The sequence below is a fragment of the Asterias amurensis genome, chromosome 6 (assembly GCF_032118995.1).
Source record: "Asterias amurensis chromosome 6, ASM3211899v1".
Classification (NCBI taxonomy): domain Eukaryota; kingdom Metazoa; phylum Echinodermata; class Asteroidea; order Forcipulatida; family Asteriidae; genus Asterias; species Asterias amurensis.
In genome coordinates this window covers 15,180,937-15,201,971 of record NC_092653.1, presented here as the reverse complement: position 1 = coordinate 15,201,971, position 21,035 = coordinate 15,180,937, and the positions used below count along the sequence as shown (strand labels likewise).

Here is a 21,035-nt window from a genome sequence, read left to right as displayed (position 1 = left end):
ACAGGACTCGGGAAAGTACTGAGTATACAATGCTACACACATCGGTGTATATGGGTAAAAACCAAAAAATTAATATTCTTTATCCCCGATGCAAATTTAACATCTATTAAAGTTTTAAATACCTCCAAAATGGCCAATAAACCATAGAACTATGTATAGTTCTAATATACCATAGAACACATATAGTTCTAATATATCTATGGTTTATTGGCCATTTTGGAGGTATTTAAAACTTGTTGGCGGCGTGTTGGCGGCGCTCTGGTCTTGTTGTTGGCGTTGTCGGCGTTGTCGGCTTGTTGTCGGCTTTTAGTAGGACCGCGTTTTGAGAATTATTATTTGCTGGTGTTTTCCGGTAGCTTTCCGGTATTTTCCGGTAGCTTTCCGGTAATTTTCAGATGTTTTCCGGTGTTTTCTGGTATTTTCCCGGTGTTTTCCGGTAATTTCCGGTATTTTCTGGTATATAGTGTCACCGCTTTAATTGTTTCATTAAAAAAAAAAAACGGTTTCTTTAAAGTCAATGTACTTGTACCCCAATGTCTGATGAACTTTTTTGTTTATGAACTTTTTTATTATGTTTTGGCACTAGATCAACACAGACTTCGATGATAGCAGACTTGATGACGTCATCTGATATCAAATTACACCCCAAAAAATCAAAGTTTAATATTTTGTACAAAATCATAGTGAACCACATATGTTGGATTTTTATCGTCGGTCGTAAAACGTTCAACGATCACTGCACACAGTTTGACCACGTTATTGAGAAATATGTTATACCTTCCTGCACACTTAAAAATGTCAATAATTAAATGCCATTATTAGTTAAATCAATAAAACACAACTAAAGCTGTTTCATACACAACCATGATACGTTTTATGGTAGTGTTTACGTGTGTAAGCTATTGATTTTTGTCCATCAGTGAAAGAAACGAGACAACTGAGGGCGCAATTTCAAGTTCCATTAAAAATAAAAACAAAGTCTGCTAGCTGCATGAATGAATGCACGTCGTACACGTACACACAACCAAGAGGCAGTCAACTATCGGTAAAATAAACGTTACTTTATCACTTCCCGCTTTAAAAAAAAATCGAATTATTAGCAAGAGCTGAAACCATACAATGGCAGGCACCGACAGTCTCGAGAACATTGATAAAGACCTCAAGGAAGTGTTAGATTTCTGTGTGTCGTCTGGTCTGACTTCGAGTCAGATTGTGAGCGGAGCCCGCCCACTTCTGGATGCCGCGAATCAGTCCAAACGCCGGGCATGGTTGAGGAGAGTTGTGCTGGTGTCGTTGGCGGTCGCAGTCGTAGCGTTCTTGTTCCAGAACACTTGGACATATCGGTGGATATGCATTGCGTCAAAAATTACGGCAATGAAGGTAAGGAAATGATTTTGATGATTTATTTCGGTGCAATAGCTTGTAATTTAATTTTAATTTTAGATATATATATTTTTTTTCAAAGTTATCATCATAAATTAAAAAGACATAATAATATATTCATAAATTTCGGTTTACTTATTTTAAAATGTCATCGCAGCATAATGGCTAATGATGAACTGCCTCATAGTTTACAAATTAATTAAAAACATAATTTGATTTCAACAATAAATAGAAAACACACATTTTGTTGTTTATAAAACACAAATGAAAACCCAAAACAAAGGCGGCAAGGCCTCCTGCCTGGTACGGTAGTGGTAGTTAAGGTAACGTAACCCTCCTGCCGACTCGCCGTCGGCAGGAGGGTTCCTATCGCAACTACCTGCCTGGCAGAAATGCACCAAGAATATTATCTACAATTTAAAACTAGAATTAGAAAAGGAGAACAATACAGCCTAAAACTGTGATGAGGGTTGTTTGTGGAGATGATACAGAAACGGACCTCGGTTCTAGTCGTAAGTGCAGCGACCACCCTATTCCTAAAAAAAGGGTAGAGCCATGGATGGAGCAGTAGCAATCCTCCATGGTGATGGTAGAATTATTGAGATTTGTCTGAGCATTGCTTCTGGTCTAGTGTAGGATCATGGGGACTCGAGTTCACTTTAGAATAGGCCTAAGTAAAACAGAGAGAATTCCTAGGCCAGGGTAACCACTTACTACTTCTAGAAACTAAGGCTCCCCCGTGAGCTCACGGGGGAGCCTTATAGTTTCTAGAAGTAACCACTTACGAGAGTAGCCTACTTGGGAGTCGCCGAACTTCTAAGAGGATCTGTACTTAAAGGAAGATCGATATAACCAGTTCTGCTGATGGGGGTCATTCCGTGTCAAATAACCCAATGACATGTAAAACCCTACCCTCTTCAAATTTGCTCAAATTTGGTTTATGGGGTAATCTTGGCTCAACAAGCTCAAATTTCAGCTCCAACCGATAAATGGTTTTCGTGTTACATTATGCTGTTTCCCGTTGATTTCAGTCTAAATTTGTAACCACTGGGTCAAATTGGTTGAAAATGGTGTCTTTGGAAAGGAAACTGCAATCTTTCTATCTGCCATTACCTTTTTAGGTTTGATAACCTTTTGACCTCTACAGTAGCCAAACTTATGATCATAAACAGACCTACCAAGTCTCACGCATTAGGCGTGAGACTCACGCATTTGGGCTCTGTCTCACACTCACACGCACAGCAACCATTTACTCACGCATTGGGGCTGGAAAAAAATATAAAAAACCGCATTCTACAATGTTTGCACAATCTTCAGATTGCACGCAGTTTATCAGAATCATCAACTTGAGCTGCCGTAAAAACAGGGGGAAATTTGCAGATTGCGCACGCTTTTGCTCTCCCAGCAGGTTCAGCTAAGGCCGTGTCCGAATTGGCGACTTCGGCTACAGCTACGGCTAGGGCGCGCGCCTCTGCTATTCTTCACTACTGGACAGACGCGCTGATCAAGCCGTAGCTGTAGCCAAAGTCGCCAATTCGGACACGGCCTAAAATTCGGCAGAGGGCAAAATGCTTATATTGTGACAAGTTTTTCCCGATTCGTTTAGCAAATTCGTTAAATGCGCTCCACTAGCGAAGACACAACAGGCAGAAGAAGTGAACGGAGGATTTTGGACATCATTTTTAGTGGATTTTATTTATTTTGGAAGGAAATAATCTGACACAATCGTACTTTCACATAAAAAAAATTCCGGGGGGGGGGGGGGGGGGGGGGCTTTGAAAAATCTCACGCATAGCTGGCCTCTGGATAAAAACTAATTTGGTAAGAAGCCCTGCAGCTTTTGCTAATGTATAGGTCCCCTACCATAAGGATTCCCTTTAAAGGAATGCGGTTTTTAGAGAGAAAGTTGAACTCAAATAGGAATGTTAAAGGAGTGTAGTGTATTTTTTTATTTTTTTATTACGGTGTGATTGAAGAAATTTTAACTTCCACGAACAACTTTATGATGTGTGTTTTCTCTTTTTAGGTTCTGCCATATTGGGACTGGACTCCATTATACGATGAGGAATGCATCCTTCAAAATCCATACATAATCCAAGACAAACTGACAGAGGATGATTGCCAGGTACTTTCTTAGATTTCATTAGTAGTAGTAGAGTTCAAAGGGTAAGAGGATAAAGCCCGGTCGATACTTCCTGCGAATGCGGATGCAAAACGAATTTTGGTGATGCAATAATCGGTATGCGCTCCATTTCCCTTTGTGACGCAAGGAGATTTGCTTCACACGAAGCATTCGCAGGAAGTATGAAGCGGGCTTTAGAGGAGCTGCGTCCTTGCTTGATCTCCTCAATAACGATCCCAGCTGTAGATTGTAGACTCAAAAAGGGTAACCATCAGTAGCCAAAATTACTCCAAAAACTAATGATCATGAAAACTAATTTGGTAAGAAACCCTGCCGCATTTGATTATGTATAGGCCCCGTACAAAGGATTCCCCTTCAAAGGAATGTGGTTTTAGATGTAGAAGTGTTGTAGCCAAGCGGTTAAGACCACCGAATTCAAACTCTGGTGTTTCTGATCAGCAGAGTGTGGGTTTGAATCCCCAGCCGTGACACTTGTGTCCTTAAAAGCAAGACACTTAACCATTGCTTTGTCCTTCAGATGGGATGTAAAGCCGTTGGTCCCATGTGTTGTGCAATGCATGTAAAATAACCCAGTGCACTTATTGAAAAGAGAAGGGGTTCGCCCAGGTGTTCCTGGTTGTGGCTGCTGTATGCGCCGTAGCACCTTGTAAACCCTTAGAAGGTGCTAAATAATTGGGTCTCAGAATTCATCACTGCAATAACCTATCATTCTGAAAGTTTGTATATAATATACTCAGCACCTTGCATGCCTTGAGTACCTTGTTTGGTAGATACGTGCGCTATAAGACTTTGATATTATTAGAGAAAAGGATTCAAAAACATTTCAATCTGAGAAATGTTTCTGCACATAAATGGTTCTTCTCGGAGAGATTATGTGTACTATTATTTGAATGAATCCATACTGGGCTGTAGATAAGCTGACACACCATTTGAAACCGTTCAGGGGGTGTACTCTAATACATGTATACAAAGTTAGCTCACCACTGACATGACCGCTCCAGATTATTTGACAATATCTCATAAACGTTACCAGTAACCCCCTTTGAAATGAAATTTTCACAGATTTGTGTATACAATATCTACATACGGGTACATCATCATCAATCGTCATTAGGCTGCTGCCCGTTGCTGCAACAACCCCCCACTTCTCCTTGGTGGTTGTGTGGCTGGTGCAAGAGCGATTTTACCTCACTGTAGGGTCGCAGGATTAAAACAATCAAACGGTCCACAAAAACAAATGTACATTGTATACATTGCCTTCAAACTAGATTCTTCTCTAATATCCATTTGTACAGGAGTGTGTGAACTACAAGAAGCTGGAGTATGTGTACAATCTAACCCACGAGATGGTGGCTGAGGACTATCTGTTTAGCAATCTTCCATTCATTGTGCTGGATGCAACCACGGGTTGGAAAGCAACCTCCGAGTTCAATGCTGAGTCCTTAAAAAAAGTATGATTATTCCCATGGGACAATTATTATTTAATTAAAGACCAGGGGCTGATTTCACAGAGCAATAAGCCTTTTTGAAGTATGGCGGACGTGTCGTGATAGGACTTTACTGTTTGGGTTAAGGTGTATACACACAAATTTACCCAAACCTTAAAGTGTTGTAGCATTGTGGCCGCCATTTCTCAAAAAGGCTTATGAAGTTCATCACAAGACGAAATATCAGTTTTACTGGTGTGATTTGGATTGCAACATCACACTTTACTTGGCAATTGTAATTGATTTTCTGTTAAGATCAGTCTATACTCTTTGTGAAATCAGCCCCTGGGCCCATTCTCATAGAGCTACTTAAGAAAGCATCTTTTTCTTAACAGTTTCTGCTAGGCAAGTTCAGACATTGTCAGAAGGGTACCATTATACAATTGGTGCACGCTGTGTCGGGGTCCATGGCGTTTTGTACACCCGAGGGGGAAAATGGCACCTGAGACGAAGCCGAGGTTGCCATTTGCCCTCGAGGGTGTACAAAACCCATGGACCCACGTCACAGCGTGCAACAATTGTATAAAATGTGCAATGTACAATATGCATTTTTGTGGCATGTCGCGTGAGTGGTTCTCGACAAATCAAACTTCACAGTTTGTTACCGAGGTGTAACAATCACAGATGGTACACTGTACATGTAATGTACATGTCGTGTGGAATGGGAAGTGCACTAATGTAAAAGCGCTTTGATATGCTATTGTAAACATGCGCTACATTATAAGAACAAGTCTTTATAATAATAATTATTATTCCCCCCCAGCTTTTTACAGAGAATAAAGTGCTACGTTCACATAATGTTTGTCAGTACATAAACAATGAAGGTCAACCACTTGCTGATGTTCTAGCAGGAAGGGCGTCCACTTTCCACACAGTCTGGTGAGTACACAGTCAAACCCAGTGCAGCTCACATTCATGTAGTTTCATAGCTCGGAAAAGACACCCCAATACTCCGATGCTCCGTACTTTTGATCGCGCGAGGGTTCTCTCAAAACATTGTTATAATTTCCCGGGGTATATAAATCCATTCCCCAAATAATTATTAAAGACTGAAACACATTACCACCACAGACATCATCTCCATTTTGGACAATAGGTTGGCTGGTTGGTTGCGACTACTGTTTTTCAACTACTCTGTCAATCATGCCACCACAACTATTTCACTCGCAACTACCTGTTTACGGAACCAATTGTGTCGCTCTTGACTATAGACCGTATTGAGTAACCCCTTTTTGCTATGAAAAGTCGCCATCTTGTAGGGTAAACTGTATGCGCGTCCAAACGCGTACATCATCAAAGCACGCAGCACGCAACATTCCCAGTTTGATTTCTACGGCACACACGCACGCAGGCACACGCACAGATGCCATCTTGTAGGTCAGATATTTCAGCTGCGTGACGTCAGTTCATGACAACATAATTTACTTACAAAACACAATCAGACATCAGTGACACAATTCTTTAATCCTTTCAGCTTGAATTTGCCTGTGGCAAACATTGCCACAATGCATCTCGAGAATTGAAAATAAGTCGTGACTAGTGTTGAGTCATGACTAGACTACATGTATTTGAGGTGTAGCTACATGTAGTCGAGTTTTAAATTTCACTAGTCGCCCAGGCCTAAATCTAACTCCTCCCGCGGTCCTTTCGCTATGGTCATGATGGTAGTATGCAACCATGCCAAGCCAACTATAAACCAGGTGTAATTTGATTCCCCTCCCCCAGGAGTAACTGTCAACTACAGGCCATCAAGGTGTTCAGAAGTTACTACCATCGGCCGTACTTCCTTCCTCCTATGGTAGAGGCAGCACTAGAAAACTTTGTTGCCTTCTCTTCCGGTAAGAGTGAACAGACCAGCGGGGAGGAGGATGAAGACAGTGACTTCTTGGTAAGTTCTTGGCGGTGTCCACTGAGGTTGCGATGGTTGAACAGAAAGGTGCTATTGCATTGTGTTTTCCCTGAGTAGTTGATCTTTGACCTTATATATTTGGTTTGCGGTAACACCATGTGTGTATCTACTTGCCAGGTAGAGTTTGTTCTAAGAGAACTGTCTTTCTTTATTCTACTACCGCGGAGTAGATTATTGGATGTTCGGAAGACTTCTCAGTTCTGAGTTCTCTAACTACTACCTGGGCAGAAGGAAAATTGGCTGGATACTACTTTAGCTTATAGGATCGTAATTAACCGCACTACCGCGAAGTTAGTTCTTGAATTGGTTTAGTCATCGTTAGGAGACTGTAGTAGTAGTCCAAACCAATTTTCTATACCTTCCGCCCAGGTAGTGAGTTAAAAAGCAGGACAGTTCTTTTCAGAGTCTCCCAAACATCCGATAAATCCGACATCTCTCTAAGAACAAACTCTACTGGCAAGTAGATACACACATGGTGTTAACACAAACCAAATATATATTGATACTTCACCATGCAATGCCTCAAATCCCATATCTTTGACCTTGTTTTGACTCTTTTGGTACATTTTGAACGACACAAAACACAAACCCCCACACACTTAGGTGTATATTAAACTTACACAGTTTAATGATAATGATAGTATGAAGCTTCCCTCAAAATATTACTTGCTGAGAGGTGCTGCAGTTTTTTAAGAAACTCTGAAAACAGTTATTTTAGCATGTACAACAATTTAGCGACTCTCCTGAAACTGAGTAATGAAGCTGAAACTTCTACCGGTAAATTATATGGCATACATTTTCATTCACAGTGAGTAATGGTTCATGTCATATGTGTTCATATTAACGTGAGGATTTCCCCACTATCTCTATTCGAAAGTAGTACATTAAAGGCAGTGGACACTATTGGTAATTGTCAAAGACTAGCCTTCACAGTTGGTGTATCTCAACATATGCATAAAATAACAAACCTGTGAAAATTTGAGTTCAATCGGTCATTGAACTTGCGAGATAATAATGAAAGAAAAAACACCCTTGTCACACGAAGTTGTGTGCGTTTAGATGGTTGATTTCGAGACCTTAAGTTCTTAATCTGAGGTCTCGAAAATCAAATTCGTGGAAAATTACTCCTTTCTCGAAAACTATGGCACATTAGAGGGTGCCGTTTCTCACAATGTTTTATACCATCAACCTCTCCCCATTACTCGTCACCAAGAAAGGTTTTATGCTAATAATTATTTTGAGTAATTACCAATAGTGTCCACTGCCTTTAACGTGAGGGTTTCCCCACAATCTCTATTGGAAAATAGTACATTCAAAATTTGTAATTGGTAATTTCCTTTCCTCTACAAGAGCACTGGGTTCGAGCTCAGCAACCCCTATCCCTTGTCTCGATCTATACTCTTTCCCAGCAGAGTATCTGCATGTTTATTTCCGTAGTCTCCTGATGATGACTAGAGCAAGCTAGTCGAAACGTTGAGACCAATTTCAAGAATTGACTCCGTGGTAGTGCAGTTAATTACGATCCTATAAGCTAAAGTAGTATTAATAATAGATGTTAAATTTGCATCAGGGATAAAGAATATTAATTTTGGTTTTTACCCATACACCGATGTGTGTTAGCACTGTATACTCAGTACTTTCCCAAGTCCTGTGAAAAAATATCACAGGCATGTTACTCGGGTGGGATTCGAAAACCCACGACCCTTGCAATTCTAGAGCAGTGTCTTACCAACTAGACTACCGAGATTGCCCGGTAGCTAGAGGCAGTTCGAATCCTATGTTTCGTAAAGTAGTATTCCTAGCCAATTTTCTATACCTTCCGCTCAGGTAGTAGCTATAAAGCAGGACAGTTCTTTTCAGAACTGAGAAGTCTCCCGAACATCCGATAAATCTACTCCGCGGTAGTAGAATAAAGAAAGACAGTTCTCTAAGAACAAACTCTACCTGGCAAGTAGATACAGACATGGTGTTAATACCACCAACAAAATATATATTTATTTCCAGTTTGATAATTCTATCTTTGTTCTCTCTCGTTTAATTTGATCGTAGAAACATGTTGTCGTTGATGACCTAACATGGTTTGCACAGATCAGGGGAAACTACTTCATCCAGTTAAGACCCAAACAGCCTTGTGATAACATCTGTTCACTGTTTTCATTTGTGCTTGAGGAAGGGCAAACAAGTAAGTAGAAGTCGTGTTGGCCAAGCTATAGTCCTAATAAATAATAATAAAATATAATAAATTACATAGAAAGAATAACGAATTGTTCACAATTAAAATGCTTTGATTTGTTAGTTGTAAAAAGTGCTTATTTTAGTCATTGTTGTTAATTTTTTTCCCAGTGGTAGTCACCAATGATATGTGGGAGTGGCATTTTGCACCAGCGGACAGTGCACCCACGATTGCCATCGGCTCAACCGGCAACTGGGACAGCTGAGCTTCCAAAAAACAAGCTGAGTAATGAGTGAAACTCAAACTTGACTTCTCACTCGTTCAGCAACTGATCATGAGCACTCAAGTATTTTGCCTTATTTTTTTAACTCATATTTTGATTGGGAACCGCCCTTACTTTTTGTGTTCATTGCAATGCCCGAGTTCTTTTTGTAACTCAACACTTACCCCAAACTGCTTTCTAGTTTTATAAAACAAAAGGTCACATTTGAGTGAAACTCCAAACTTGACTACTCAGTCAAACAGCATCCGATCATGAGTACTCAAATATTTTGCCTTATTTTTTAACTTGTTCCTCTGAGGTATTTTGATTGGTAAACGTCTTTGCCCCTTTGGTATATTGCAATCCCCGAGTTCTTTTTGTAACTCAACACGTGTCCCCAAACTGCTTTCTAGTTTTGTAAAACAAAAGGTTACATTTGAGTGAAACTTAAAACTTGACTACTCAGTCAATCGGCAAGCGATCATGAGTACTCAAGTATTTGGCCTTATTTTTTAACTTGGTCCTCTTTGGTATTTTGATTGGCAAACGTCCTTACCCCTTTTGTTCATTGCAATCATGTTTATTGTAAACTCAACACTCGCACCAAACTGCTTTACAGTTTTGTAAAACAGAGGGTCACATTGATCATGACTTCAATGGTGATTTTTCAACTTCCTTTATGTCCAACATTCAAAAGGATCTATTTTATTTATTACAACAAAAGCAAGCAAAAACTTTAAATTATTTATGAGAAATATTGTGTTCTGATGATGTCGCATTGTATAATGATGGTTAATGCATGCAGGCAGAGTACATACATGTTGACAGTTAAACCCTGATACATACCTCTCCCTAGCCCTTGCCATGAAATTGCACGAGACTACAGAAGCATACACTGTAGTCCGCATCAGTACACAAACCATGGGGTTTCCGCATAATACCAGCTGTACAAACCTAAGAAATCAATACATGCAATCTGAAAGGTATTGTACTTTATAACTCTTATTATCATTATTCAGCCAGCACAATGATACAAGACAATACAAAAATACTTCCAGATGGGCTTGGACAAATGAAATAAAAGCAATTACTGGGTGCGTTCGTTAAGAGCTTCCCCGGATCGACCCTGGTCTACCCCTGGTACATTCGAATAGCTTTTACGTCATTCTAAGGGCTCACCCCGTTCAGCCCCCAGTGTCCTGCTTGTGGAACATTGGGTATTTTGACTGGGAAACGTCCTTACCCCTATTGTTCCTTGCAATTCATGAGTTCTTTTTGTAACTCAACACTTACCCCAAACTGCTTTCTAGTTTTGTAAAACAAAAGGTCACATTTGAGTGAAACTCAAAACTTGCCGGGGGCTCACCTGAATGAGCACCGCGGGGTCAACATGGGGAAGCTAATCGAACGCACCCACTGTGGTTTGTGGACCTGCCCACCCACACCTGGTTGTATACAATTAGAAGAAAAAATAACAATTTATGAAGAAAGACAAAAAAGATATTAAAGAAGACAATTTTAGAGCACAATTATTGCAATAATTGTTTACTATATTTGTTTGAGACTTTAGGAGCATCTACTTGATATTATTGCTTTAATGTCTTTCTGGCAATGGAACCAAGGAACCCCCAGAGTTCCTTGCACTGCAACCTTGGAGGACTGAAGTAACTGGCTCTGCTTACTGTAAGCAAAGAATCGGCACTTGCGGAAGCAGGGTTATTTTTTGCGCTTATGTCAAGCGTATTTCATGGGTTAGCGGGGAATGTTGGCGTGTGTGCATGTGTACTCTATGCTTTCACAGCTTGTCCAGATATTCGGAGCTTGCCGTGCAAGCGGAGAATGGTTATCGTTATTGCAGAATTCGGCAGTAAGCTAAGCCATGAAATTGGTTCCTGCATGGAGGAAGGAAGAGAAGGAGCTCGAACGACCCGCAGAGTAACAAAACAATACTCTGACAACGCCCCCCTGTCTGACCAGTGGAAAAAGATAGGAGACCTCCAGCTGGACGGCCGATTAACGAGCAGGATTAGATCTCTTTGTACAGAAGGTGTGGTACCGCCAGACTGCGCTGTTGCCTTCGTGTAAAGTTGAATCATTGGAGACAAGAATTGTGAATATACACGTTTTCATTTACCGTTTGTGGTGTTTTACGGAAACATCATGGCATTTTTTACATTTTTTTTTACTTTCCGATCACTAGCGGTGGTTCAAAATTTGGGTATTAGCACACGAGGGTGGTTGGTATTCAATTGTGTTTTTCGATTTGGTGGGCACAAGTGTACACAATTTTTATCAGGTCTCAAAAAAGTTGTTTTTTTCTGTATTATATCCATACGACATACGACACCATAGTTGAGTGAAGAACCAAGTGCGCACGCGCAAACTCACATACACCAGGTCGCCCATTGTCTGTGTAAGGTATGTGGGTGATTACGAGGTGTCGTTAAACGGTTGCGGTACCACGGGTTCGACTTTTGAAGTCCCTTCGTTTGAGCTCCTTCTCTTCCTTCCTCCCTCCATGGTTCCAGGTAGGGGACTTGAAACACGAACCATGTGCAATGTGCCGGTCCGGGATTTGAACCGGGGTCAAAAGAGGTAAAAGGCAGGGAGGAAACCACTGATTGGCTCAACATGTGTGTGCTTTCAATAATAATAACATCTTATATCTAGCGCATTTCAGAATAACCGTCTCAATGCGCTTTACATATGTTGTTTAAATTGTATTTCCATTTTTTTCTACTTTAATTTAATAGTTAGTTATTTGGGACTTTCTTTTTTTACTCTTTTCCAAAGAAAACAAGGTGTATATTTTTAAAAAGTCCAACGAACAAGTACAATATTTAACGAAAAAGACTGAAATAAAGATATATTTTAAGATTGTTGTTCTTCTAAATTTAGTTAGTTTCAAACTAACATGGTAGATTGGTTTAACTTCCATAAACTCAAAAATTGTATACAGTCACTTTATATTCTAATAAAATCGGGAAAAGGTACCTTTTATTATGTTTGTTAAATGTGAGTGGTTCATTTAAATGAAGTAGTGACTAAGGACACTCCCCAGCTTACCTTGTTTCTCAAAAGCACTTGTCAGTAAGGTCATCACCTGAACCCAATAATAACTGTTCATTGAGCGGGGAAACTGTGGATAAGGCACCTTCAGACCATTTAACCCCATGGTCTGAACATCTAAGAAGTGTCACGGCCGAGCGGTTAGGAGCAACAAAATCAAACTCTGGTGTTTCTGATCAGCAGAGTGTGGGTTTGAATCTCCAGCCGTGTTTGGTCCTAGCTTAAGCAACACAATTTGTTCGTTGCTTCAGCCTTCGGATGGGACGTAAAGCCATTGGTCCCTTGTGTTGTGTAACGCATGTAAAACAAAAACAGTGCACTTATCGGAAGGGTTCGCCCCGGTGTTCCTTGCTGTGGCTGCTAAATGCGCCGCGGCACTTTGTAAACTCTTCCAAGGTGCTACATAAATGGGTTTTAGAATTCATAACTTGCAATAACCTCTTTCTGTAATCGTTAAGCGCCTTGAGCACCTTGTTTGGTCCATGTATATAAGACTTCGATGTTATTATACTATTATTAAGAATGAAATGACTAATAACCCTTTGACTTTGCCCTCTCCTATTTCCCACAGATGTCCCCCTCTTTAGCCTGCCTCGATCACTATTTACATGTATTTTCTTGTTCTCCCTCGTCCCACCCTTGATAGTGTCCTTTGTATTTCCATCTTCTTGATTGTCAAACAAGCCCCTCCCAACGTCTGCCTTGAGTTGTACTTGTAGGCAGACCTTCTATAGCTGCGCCGGGTAGGCCTCCCTGTCTCATCACATGAGCGCACCATTTCGCCTTCCGCTCCAACACCTTGTCACTCGGGAGACACTTTGTCTCTTTATTCATTGTTTACCCCCCTTTTTTGTGTGTGTTCTTTCCGACTCTCCTCTATTCATGCATTTTCACTTGACTGCTGAGTTACGTTACACTAGTTGTCTGTTCACGTTTGTTGTGTTGTAATTTAGCCTGCGAGAAAGGCAGGCCATTACCTTTTTTTTGCATTTATACTAAAGCTCCTTTTGGTTGGAAAGCAGTTTAAAACAGCTAATTCTATTTGCTGAATACAAATTTCCTATCTTTTTCCCAAGGGTCAAGTATAATGCGTGGTGGAAGGCCACAGCCTCTGTTCCCTGCCGTCGATTTCACAAAAATCTTCCTTACTTAAGACTTACCTTAGGACGAGTCCCAACCCTGCACTGTAACATGCAGACCTTAAGATTAATCCTAAGTTAGGACAAGTTACTGGTCCTAACTCGAGATAAGACGAGTCCTAACTCTTTGTGAAACCGACCCCTGGTCTTAACCTTGGTGCCCCCCATCAGAAATTTCCCATAAACTTTACAATTTTCCAATTTAAGTGCCTTTCAGAAAAATGAAAATGGCTTTGCTCTCTGAAAGTCGAAATTCAAAGCCTGAATGCTGGGTGTTGATATAAAAAGACCACACAAATTTCTGCTTGTTTTAATTTTATTAAATCCATAAAAGAAAACAAGCTTTACATACATCATTAAATAAAAAGAATCTCTTATTTATAAAATTTATTACACTTTCATTTTCACTTTGTAGTTTGTGTGCGACTATTGCACACAAGCAGTTACCTTGCTCTAAGCATTTACCAAGAGCTACCACAAGGTCAGGAAGTGGGATTACACAATACAATGCAACCCCCTGAAAAGGGAGATTTTGAGCATGAATCCAGGTACACTTTTTCCTATGTCGGGGGAAATGCAAATGTAGCACCATGAGTTTATACATGTACACGATACTCAATGGAATGTACTGTTAACATGTCACTCAGATTTGACCTCAGACACCCCACATTCCCCGCCCCCCCAACAAAAAAAGTTCCGGACGTCTACAAGAGTATACCCAAATTCCATTTGTGTGTTCAACAAAAAGTTATGCTTTATTGACATGTGTATACATACTCCAAGTGTTAACTTATTGAACACTATAGAAATGAGCAAAACCTTTATCCGTGATTGAAACAAATTTGCTCTGTCATATTATTGGTACTGCGACACAATGCAAAGCAGCATCACCTCGACAATTGTTTGGTGGGTGGATGGACACAATCTAAAAATTTGATTAGTATTTGAGAGAAGTGAACAGCAGCACTGATTACTTAACAGACGGCTTGATGCAGAGGCAGTGGTTGCAGCACGGACAAACTTGACAAGGTGGCAAATTGCTAGAGTATGTTTAACAGGCGTTGAATCAAACCATGGAAAACATAAATGTTGTGGGTGTCCCTTTTGTTTCCATGATTTACCATAAAGCCATTTGTAAAGTTAACATACATTTTTCTTGGTTAGTTTCTTCAAAAGGTAAACAATTGCAGAACCCCTTCAAGTCAGAACCCCTGATGATGCAGTCTCGTCCCAAACAAAAAGTCTTGTTATCGCAAAGAAGCAGCAAGCCAGCCTCAACTCTTCCTGTCCTTCCTCATCAGAAATGGTTCTAGTCTCTCTTCATCTGGCAGGACATTGTTCAGGCGATCCATCAGCGGGATCAGCTGGTTGACGTTCTTGGTCACCTTCTGCAGAGTGAAGGACATCTCGTTGATCTTCTGTATCTGCTCTGCCAGCTTGGCGTACCGCCTCTGCCGTTCAAAGAGCAGGTTGGTCATGGCATTGGCCTCAGTGTCCACCTGTTGAAAAAAAACATAGTATTGTCAATTGGATCTACTCTTCAGTGAAATTCAGTCCCTACAGTGACTTTGCACCACCAGGTTACGTAAGACATGGGCAGTTCACCACTCTCGATTCTGTGGCAAACCTGGGACAAACGGTTAAGAGCACTTGACTCGAGCCCTGGTGTTCCTGATGAGCAGAATGTTGGGTTTGCATCCAAGTTAAAGCGCTTGTCACCTTGAGTAAAACACTTTACCAAAAATGCTCGTCCTTCAATAATCAATTCGTTTTAGGTCTTAACTCATTAGTACTGTTGGTAGTGCAAACATAAGAACACTTACTATGGGACAGTAAGGGTTAACCTTAATATTTCAGGTTCACAAGGAACTAACCCTTGTTTATAGCTTTCTTGGGGCTTACAAGTTGCAATGATCAAGTTGACCTGTTAGGCATCCTTACCTGAAACATTTAACACCGTAATGACTAACTTTGCCACCAAGCATCACCAAAAGTCTTCCATTGACCTCTTGACCGACCCCTGTTTCCAAATTCTCAAAATAAAATACTTGCCTCTTTGATTCTGTTGGTGATGACATTCTGGTCGAAGGACACGGCTTCACTACACTGCTTCAGATGTTGCTGGTACCTCAGGCATAATAGAAGCAACTGCCTAAAATAAATAACAATTTCATCGTCGTTTATACTATAGGCTGACAAGTTAATTTTGATCCCGTGCATGTTTTATCTCCCCACGCCATGTCGTTGTCCCTGAATGGCTTCCTGAATCATATATTTTCGAGTCTGGGAATGATACTGTGCTGCGTCCTTTGGATGGGAGTAGAAGCCATAGGTCTTGTGTGTTGTATAATGCACATAATACGCCTCTCTTAATATTTATGCATGAGGAACGTCACAATGCTAACTCAAAACGAGGCGATGGGCGCAGCCACTGCAAGTGATGGGGAACATGCGCCCATAGCCTCATTTTTGGTAAGAATTTTGACGTCATGCATAAATATTAAGAGAGGCGTATAGGACCCAGTGCACTTATTTTAAAGAGAAGGGGCTCGCCCCGGTGTTCCTGGTCTGATCGGCAGCATACTGCGTCACAGCACCTTTACATGGTGGTATAAAGGAATAGGTCTCACAAATGTAGTCGCACAAACCTTGCCGGAAATACTGTATGTTACAGCATCAGGAGGCTGGAGCACACTGAGTGACGGATGCATGCAATATACATGTAATAAGCCACTAGATTGTTACTATTATTACCTATGATCTAGCTTGTCCATTGCATTGGCCTCCTCCATGCTGGTCAGTGAAGGGGCACCCCTGATGAGGGGCATGAATGTTGGTATGTCTCTCATCTTCTGCAGCTCTGACGCTAGACGTGCATCCTCACTCGGGGTTGTCCCCTCGGCGACCACGACTATGTTGTGGGCAGGGCTTCCAGTGGAGGTACGATTCTTTGCCTTGTTGGGGGAAGATTTTGCTGGGGAGTTTGTCTTGCCGGAGATCTGTGCATAGTCTGAAGAAATTTACACACAGACAGTTTTTAAAGTTTCACTGGATGTATTATTTGTTTTCCCTTTAAAAAAAAAGTTAAGATAGGTAGTGTTCCTGAAGTGACTGAAACCAGCTTGTCCAGTAAGGAGTATTTTTTAAAGTAAATCCAAGTTCCAGGCCATGAGAATTTAAGACGCAGCTTTTTCAACCAATATTTGGCTCTGGCTCTTAATCAAAAGCACCGTCGGTTTCCGTTATGAAATGCATGATTTAACCACAAAGTGTCGTTGCCGAGTGGTTAAGAGCGCCAAACTTAAGCTCTGCTGTTTCTGACCAGCAGAGTGTGGGTTCAAGTCCCGGTCTTGACACTTGCGTCCTAGAGCAAGACACTAATCATTGCTTCATCCTTCAGATGGGACGTAAAACTGTACACACTGCACAGAGAAGGGGTTGTTGCCCAGTGTGTGTCTGGCAGTGTGACTTTCTTCAATCATAAAGGCTGCACTAGAAAGTAAGAAAGAAAAAAGAAAACCATGCGCTGTGACAAAGTTGATGGAGTAATTATTATGATCTGAAGCCAAAGCCGGGAAGAAAAAAAGCCAAGAGAAGTTTCAAGCTTACATACCTCTGATACCATTTCTATCAACTGAGTAGGATGTGTATGGGATGTCATCACTTGAATGATGCGGTTGCCCTGGCAACGAGGCATCTGCTGATGAAGCGCTTTGTGTGCCTCCCATAATGATTTGCACGCCTGGGTGTCCTCACGTCATAATTACAGATGATGTTGTGTAAAAAATACCTGCATCAGAACAGACAAACTCATAAAATTTATTTCAAATCTTTTTTTTTCAGGCCTGGCAAAGTTTAAATAATTGTTCTAAAATTACTACTCCTACATAGCTACATGCTGACCATACAGTAGCCCACATTGTTGAGTTGTCAATGGCTCAACAAGGTGGGCTTGTGCGCTCCACTTTTTTAACATCGGTCTCGTCACTGTCGCGTCACTGATGTTAAAAGCGGAGCCATTAACAGCTCAACAAGGTGGGCTAGCCCCCCCCCCCTATAACAAATTTAAATTATTTTGTTTATTACTTTTTTTTTTTACAGCTACGGGCCTGGAAAAAACCCTGATTTTATCATGCATCAGATTTGCCTGATTTTTCCTTCTCACAACATTGTTTCTTTCTTATTAATATTACAATAATTTTAGAAAAATTATGTTTTTATGTTTGTCTAATGCTTTTGTAATGGTCTAATGGTCCATTTCGTGCAAACAGTAGATGGACTCAAGGGCAAGTCTAATTTCACTTTTCAACACAACAACACACCGTTCACTACTAAGGATGTATGGTTCACCCGTCGGTCAACACTGCCGCTATTTATTGCTAATTCTTCAGCGAATAAAACTATGCTCCTTCTTTCAACCTACTCTATAGACACATGAGACGGATGATAAGTCCTTCACACAATTAAAACTTGACAATATGCTAACTTGTCAGGAAATTTTCCATCAAAAACTGACAAACGAAGAACCTACCTTCTTGTGCGGTCCGGAACGTAAGCATTTCTGCCGTAACATGACGTCATTTTATTTCAACCTCGGATCAAAATAACCTCGAACCAAACGTTTTTTTCGTACCGTAACGTAAAGAAAACGTCCCCAGGTTGCACACGACTTTATTTTTTATTTTCTACGCGTTTTCCGGGGAAACTGTGCACCAGCTCGACCGACTTTCGCACTTTGTATGCAAAGATGATGTCATTTATGTCACGAATTTTTCTCTTCGAGAATGAGTGATACAAGTTGTGTTTTTGCTGCTCGTCATTCTTTTCAGGTCTGAGTTCAAACTGACAGGTGAGGAGTTGTCTAACTTTGTTTAATACTATTAATAATAGTGGAGAACGGCAGGAAAAAACATCGTTTTATTATTAAATTATTTTATCGAATTAGAAAAGCAAGTCCTCTGTGCTCTGCACAGCAGCTGAAGTGTTGTTAACACACACCACTTAAACACACACTGTGACACAGTCACCAAAATAGGGTAAATAATTAAATCTGGATGGACGAAATACATGAATCTAATTCATAGGAAATAATACAAACTCTTTAACAGTACTTGGTACTTGGTTTATTAATCCCTTTACTTACAGCCCCATTTGGGCTAAACTGGGATTGTGGGAAAGTGACGTCAACAGCCAGGTGGATAAGGTGCCAAAAGAAAAAGATTAAAGGTGCACTTTTTACAGTGCAAGAAAAAAGGGGAAAAAAGGAAAGAATTTAAAGGACAATATTGCCATGCAGAGGCTGCATTGCTCTGATGGCAGCACGGATTACTTGTCGATTATATTCATACCGTGAACTCTGCACTTTACTTAAGAAGAAGAAGAGACAACTCAACGGTTTGGACAGCTCAACAGAATGTCTGTCAGACAAATCTACTGAATTTTTTCTGGTTAGCAGAAATACACGTAATTGTAAGTAGGAGACAGGCGCAACTGTTGTCTGGTAACCTTATTCTGGTAAGCATTTGTGCTTCTACTTTGCGTGCTTGAGTTGAAGCAGCTCTGTAATGTTGGACCCAGTTTAAAATACAGTCATCAGAACTACACTTCTTTCATCTCATTGTATAGTACTTATTCCAATTTTCTCTTCCAAAAACCACCATTGTATGATCTCCATTTACAATAAATCACTTTTTCAACCATGGATTTCTTTTTATTCTCTCGTTCAGACACCAAAGACGCTCTTGTCATGGCGACAGGTTCGGGGGCTCAGTATGCTTCAATCGTAAAGAGCAGTTTAGCATCAGCCAGGCCTACGGTATGTTACTCTACATGGCAGTTACATCGTATAATGTATGAAACCTGCCGTCGATTTTACAAAGAGTTGGGACTCGTCTTATCTCGAGTTAGGACGAGTAACTCTTCCTAACTTAGGATTAATCTTAAGGTCTGCATGCTACAGTGCAGGGTTGGGACTCGTCTTAATTCCTAAGATTAGTCTTAAGCTAGGAAGAGTTTTGTGAAATCGACGGCTGGACACAGTACATGTACATTGTAGATACACTAGCACCTTATTGTGGAAAGCAGTGTACTGTACAATGTATAGCCAAGGACCGTTCAAAATTCACTCCAACTTGGAATGAATTTCACTGATCTGCTAAACTTCGACGATATTTTGATATCGAAAATCGCAATACCATTTCTGAAATGATTATCATATCATCTTGGTTTTTTTGTAACTCGTAATCGAATTATCGGCAAATATTGGTTTTGATGAAGTATCACGATGTCTTCCCTAATTGAGCCGTCTTGCAAACAGTAAGCAGATAAACGTTACTGACGGTATATGCTTCTCTGATTCAAATTTTTTGGGATCAAAACTTAAATCTTTATGTATACATGTAACCACATTACTTTGAAGTGATGTTTCTCAAAATGTTTCATACTATCGAAACTTTTCTAACAAAAAGTTTTTGTTACCTTTCCATCAAACAGTATCAGAAGCCTAAAGAAACGCAGCGTGATGTCATGCAAGTCTTCGCATCCTTCAAGGATCTCAGACCACGGATGGACTCATATGGTATGAAAAACCTTTACATCATCGTTCAATAAGGCTGTGTCATGTCAGGCATGCCGGGGCTCGAATTCGGGAGGAAAATCCACAACACTTGCAGTGCTTGTGGCTCAACAATTACTCACTTATTAATAGATGTTAAATTTGCATCAGGGATAGGCCTGGGCGAATTATTTGAATATCCGGTTAATGGCGAATAGGTTTTCCTATCCGTAACCGCGAATGCCTTTTTTTTCTTAACCGGATATCCGCATAGGGCGCGAATAGCTATTTATAAACAGGATAGTTCTGTAATTACAACCAAGTAACCGGATATTCTTTAATATCCGAATATCCGCGGACGTCGGGCGACAAGTGACATGAATGTTTTGTCTGAATCCTAATGAAACTTCTATTAAGACAGCATAAAACAGCATAAATTAAGTATTTAACTATGCTCACCTTCGTGAAGAGTTAAAACAATGACATTTCTGATGTAATTTGTTCAAAGATTACAAAAGTTTTCCTTCACGCAGAGCCATCCACGATCAAAAGCAAAAGTAAATCGCCATCTTTAAATTAGATCCGGTCATTTTTATGAATGAACCGAGTGACACTGTCTAAAACTAATATCAATTCGCCCAGAAGATCTCATTCACAAACGAACAGCGCCCTCTAGCGAAAAGAAAAAAAATATATATATATATTTTTTTTTATAGCGCCCTCTAGCGGCAAAAAAAACTATTCGAATATCCGGTTAATTTTTGATAGTTGGCCAGCGGTATCCGAATAACAAAATTTCACTATTCGCCCAGCACTAATCAGGGATAAAGAATATTAATTTTGTTTTTTTTACCCATACACCGATGTGTGTTAGCACTGTTACTCAGTACTTCCCGAGTCCTGTGAAAAAATATCAC

At 40.4% G+C, this 21,035-nt stretch overlaps 3 protein-coding genes across 4 annotated transcripts in view; 2 read left to right on the top strand and 1 right to left on the bottom strand.

Moving 5' to 3' along the window:
* LOC139938874 (uncharacterized) overlaps positions 1 to 12,419 on the top strand; it is a 244,012-nt gene extending 231,593 nt beyond the window's left edge. Inside the window, exons 4-10 of the mRNA XM_071934522.1 lie at positions 587 to 1,380; positions 3,410 to 3,508; positions 4,822 to 4,977; positions 5,777 to 5,892; positions 6,739 to 6,901; positions 8,972 to 9,104; positions 9,266 to 12,419. Coding sequence (XP_071790623.1) covers positions 1,120 to 1,380; positions 3,410 to 3,508; positions 4,822 to 4,977; positions 5,777 to 5,892; positions 6,739 to 6,901; positions 8,972 to 9,104; positions 9,266 to 9,360 — 1,023 coding nt within the window. The 5' untranslated portion in view covers positions 587 to 1,119 and the 3' untranslated portion in view covers positions 9,361 to 12,419. The remainder of the gene's footprint in view (positions 1 to 586; positions 1,381 to 3,409; positions 3,509 to 4,821; positions 4,978 to 5,776; positions 5,893 to 6,738; positions 6,902 to 8,971; positions 9,105 to 9,265) is intronic.
* Positions 12,420 to 13,885: 1,466 nt separating this feature from the next.
* LOC139939186 (BLOC-1-related complex subunit 5-like) lies at positions 13,886 to 18,175 on the bottom strand. Of its 2 annotated transcripts, none has more exons than XM_071934961.1 (5): positions 18,097 to 18,175; positions 17,179 to 17,355; positions 16,320 to 16,575; positions 15,618 to 15,717; positions 13,886 to 15,064 (listed from the first exon to the last, which is right to left on the bottom strand). In XM_071934961.1, exons 2-5 carry the CDS (start codon positions 17,291 to 17,293, stop codon positions 14,840 to 14,842), a joined length of 696 nt encoding a protein of 231 aa, XP_071791062.1. In that variant the 5' UTR covers positions 17,294 to 17,355; positions 18,097 to 18,175; the 3' UTR covers positions 13,886 to 14,839. The 2 variants fall into 2 exon arrangements, with proteins under 2 accessions (XP_071791062.1, XP_071791064.1); XM_071934963.1 differs by lacking the exon at positions 18,097 to 18,175 and adding an exon at positions 17,989 to 18,085.
* Positions 18,176 to 18,259: 84 nt separating this feature from the next.
* Positions 18,260 to 21,035, top strand: part of LOC139939187 (tumor susceptibility gene 101 protein-like) — a 47,454-nt gene continuing 44,678 nt past the window's right edge. The window contains exons 1-3 of the mRNA XM_071934964.1: positions 18,260 to 18,414; positions 19,292 to 19,380; positions 20,058 to 20,142. Coding sequence (XP_071791065.1) covers positions 19,312 to 19,380; positions 20,058 to 20,142 — 154 coding nt within the window. The 5' untranslated portion in view covers positions 18,260 to 18,414; positions 19,292 to 19,311. The remainder of the gene's footprint in view (positions 18,415 to 19,291; positions 19,381 to 20,057; positions 20,143 to 21,035) is intronic.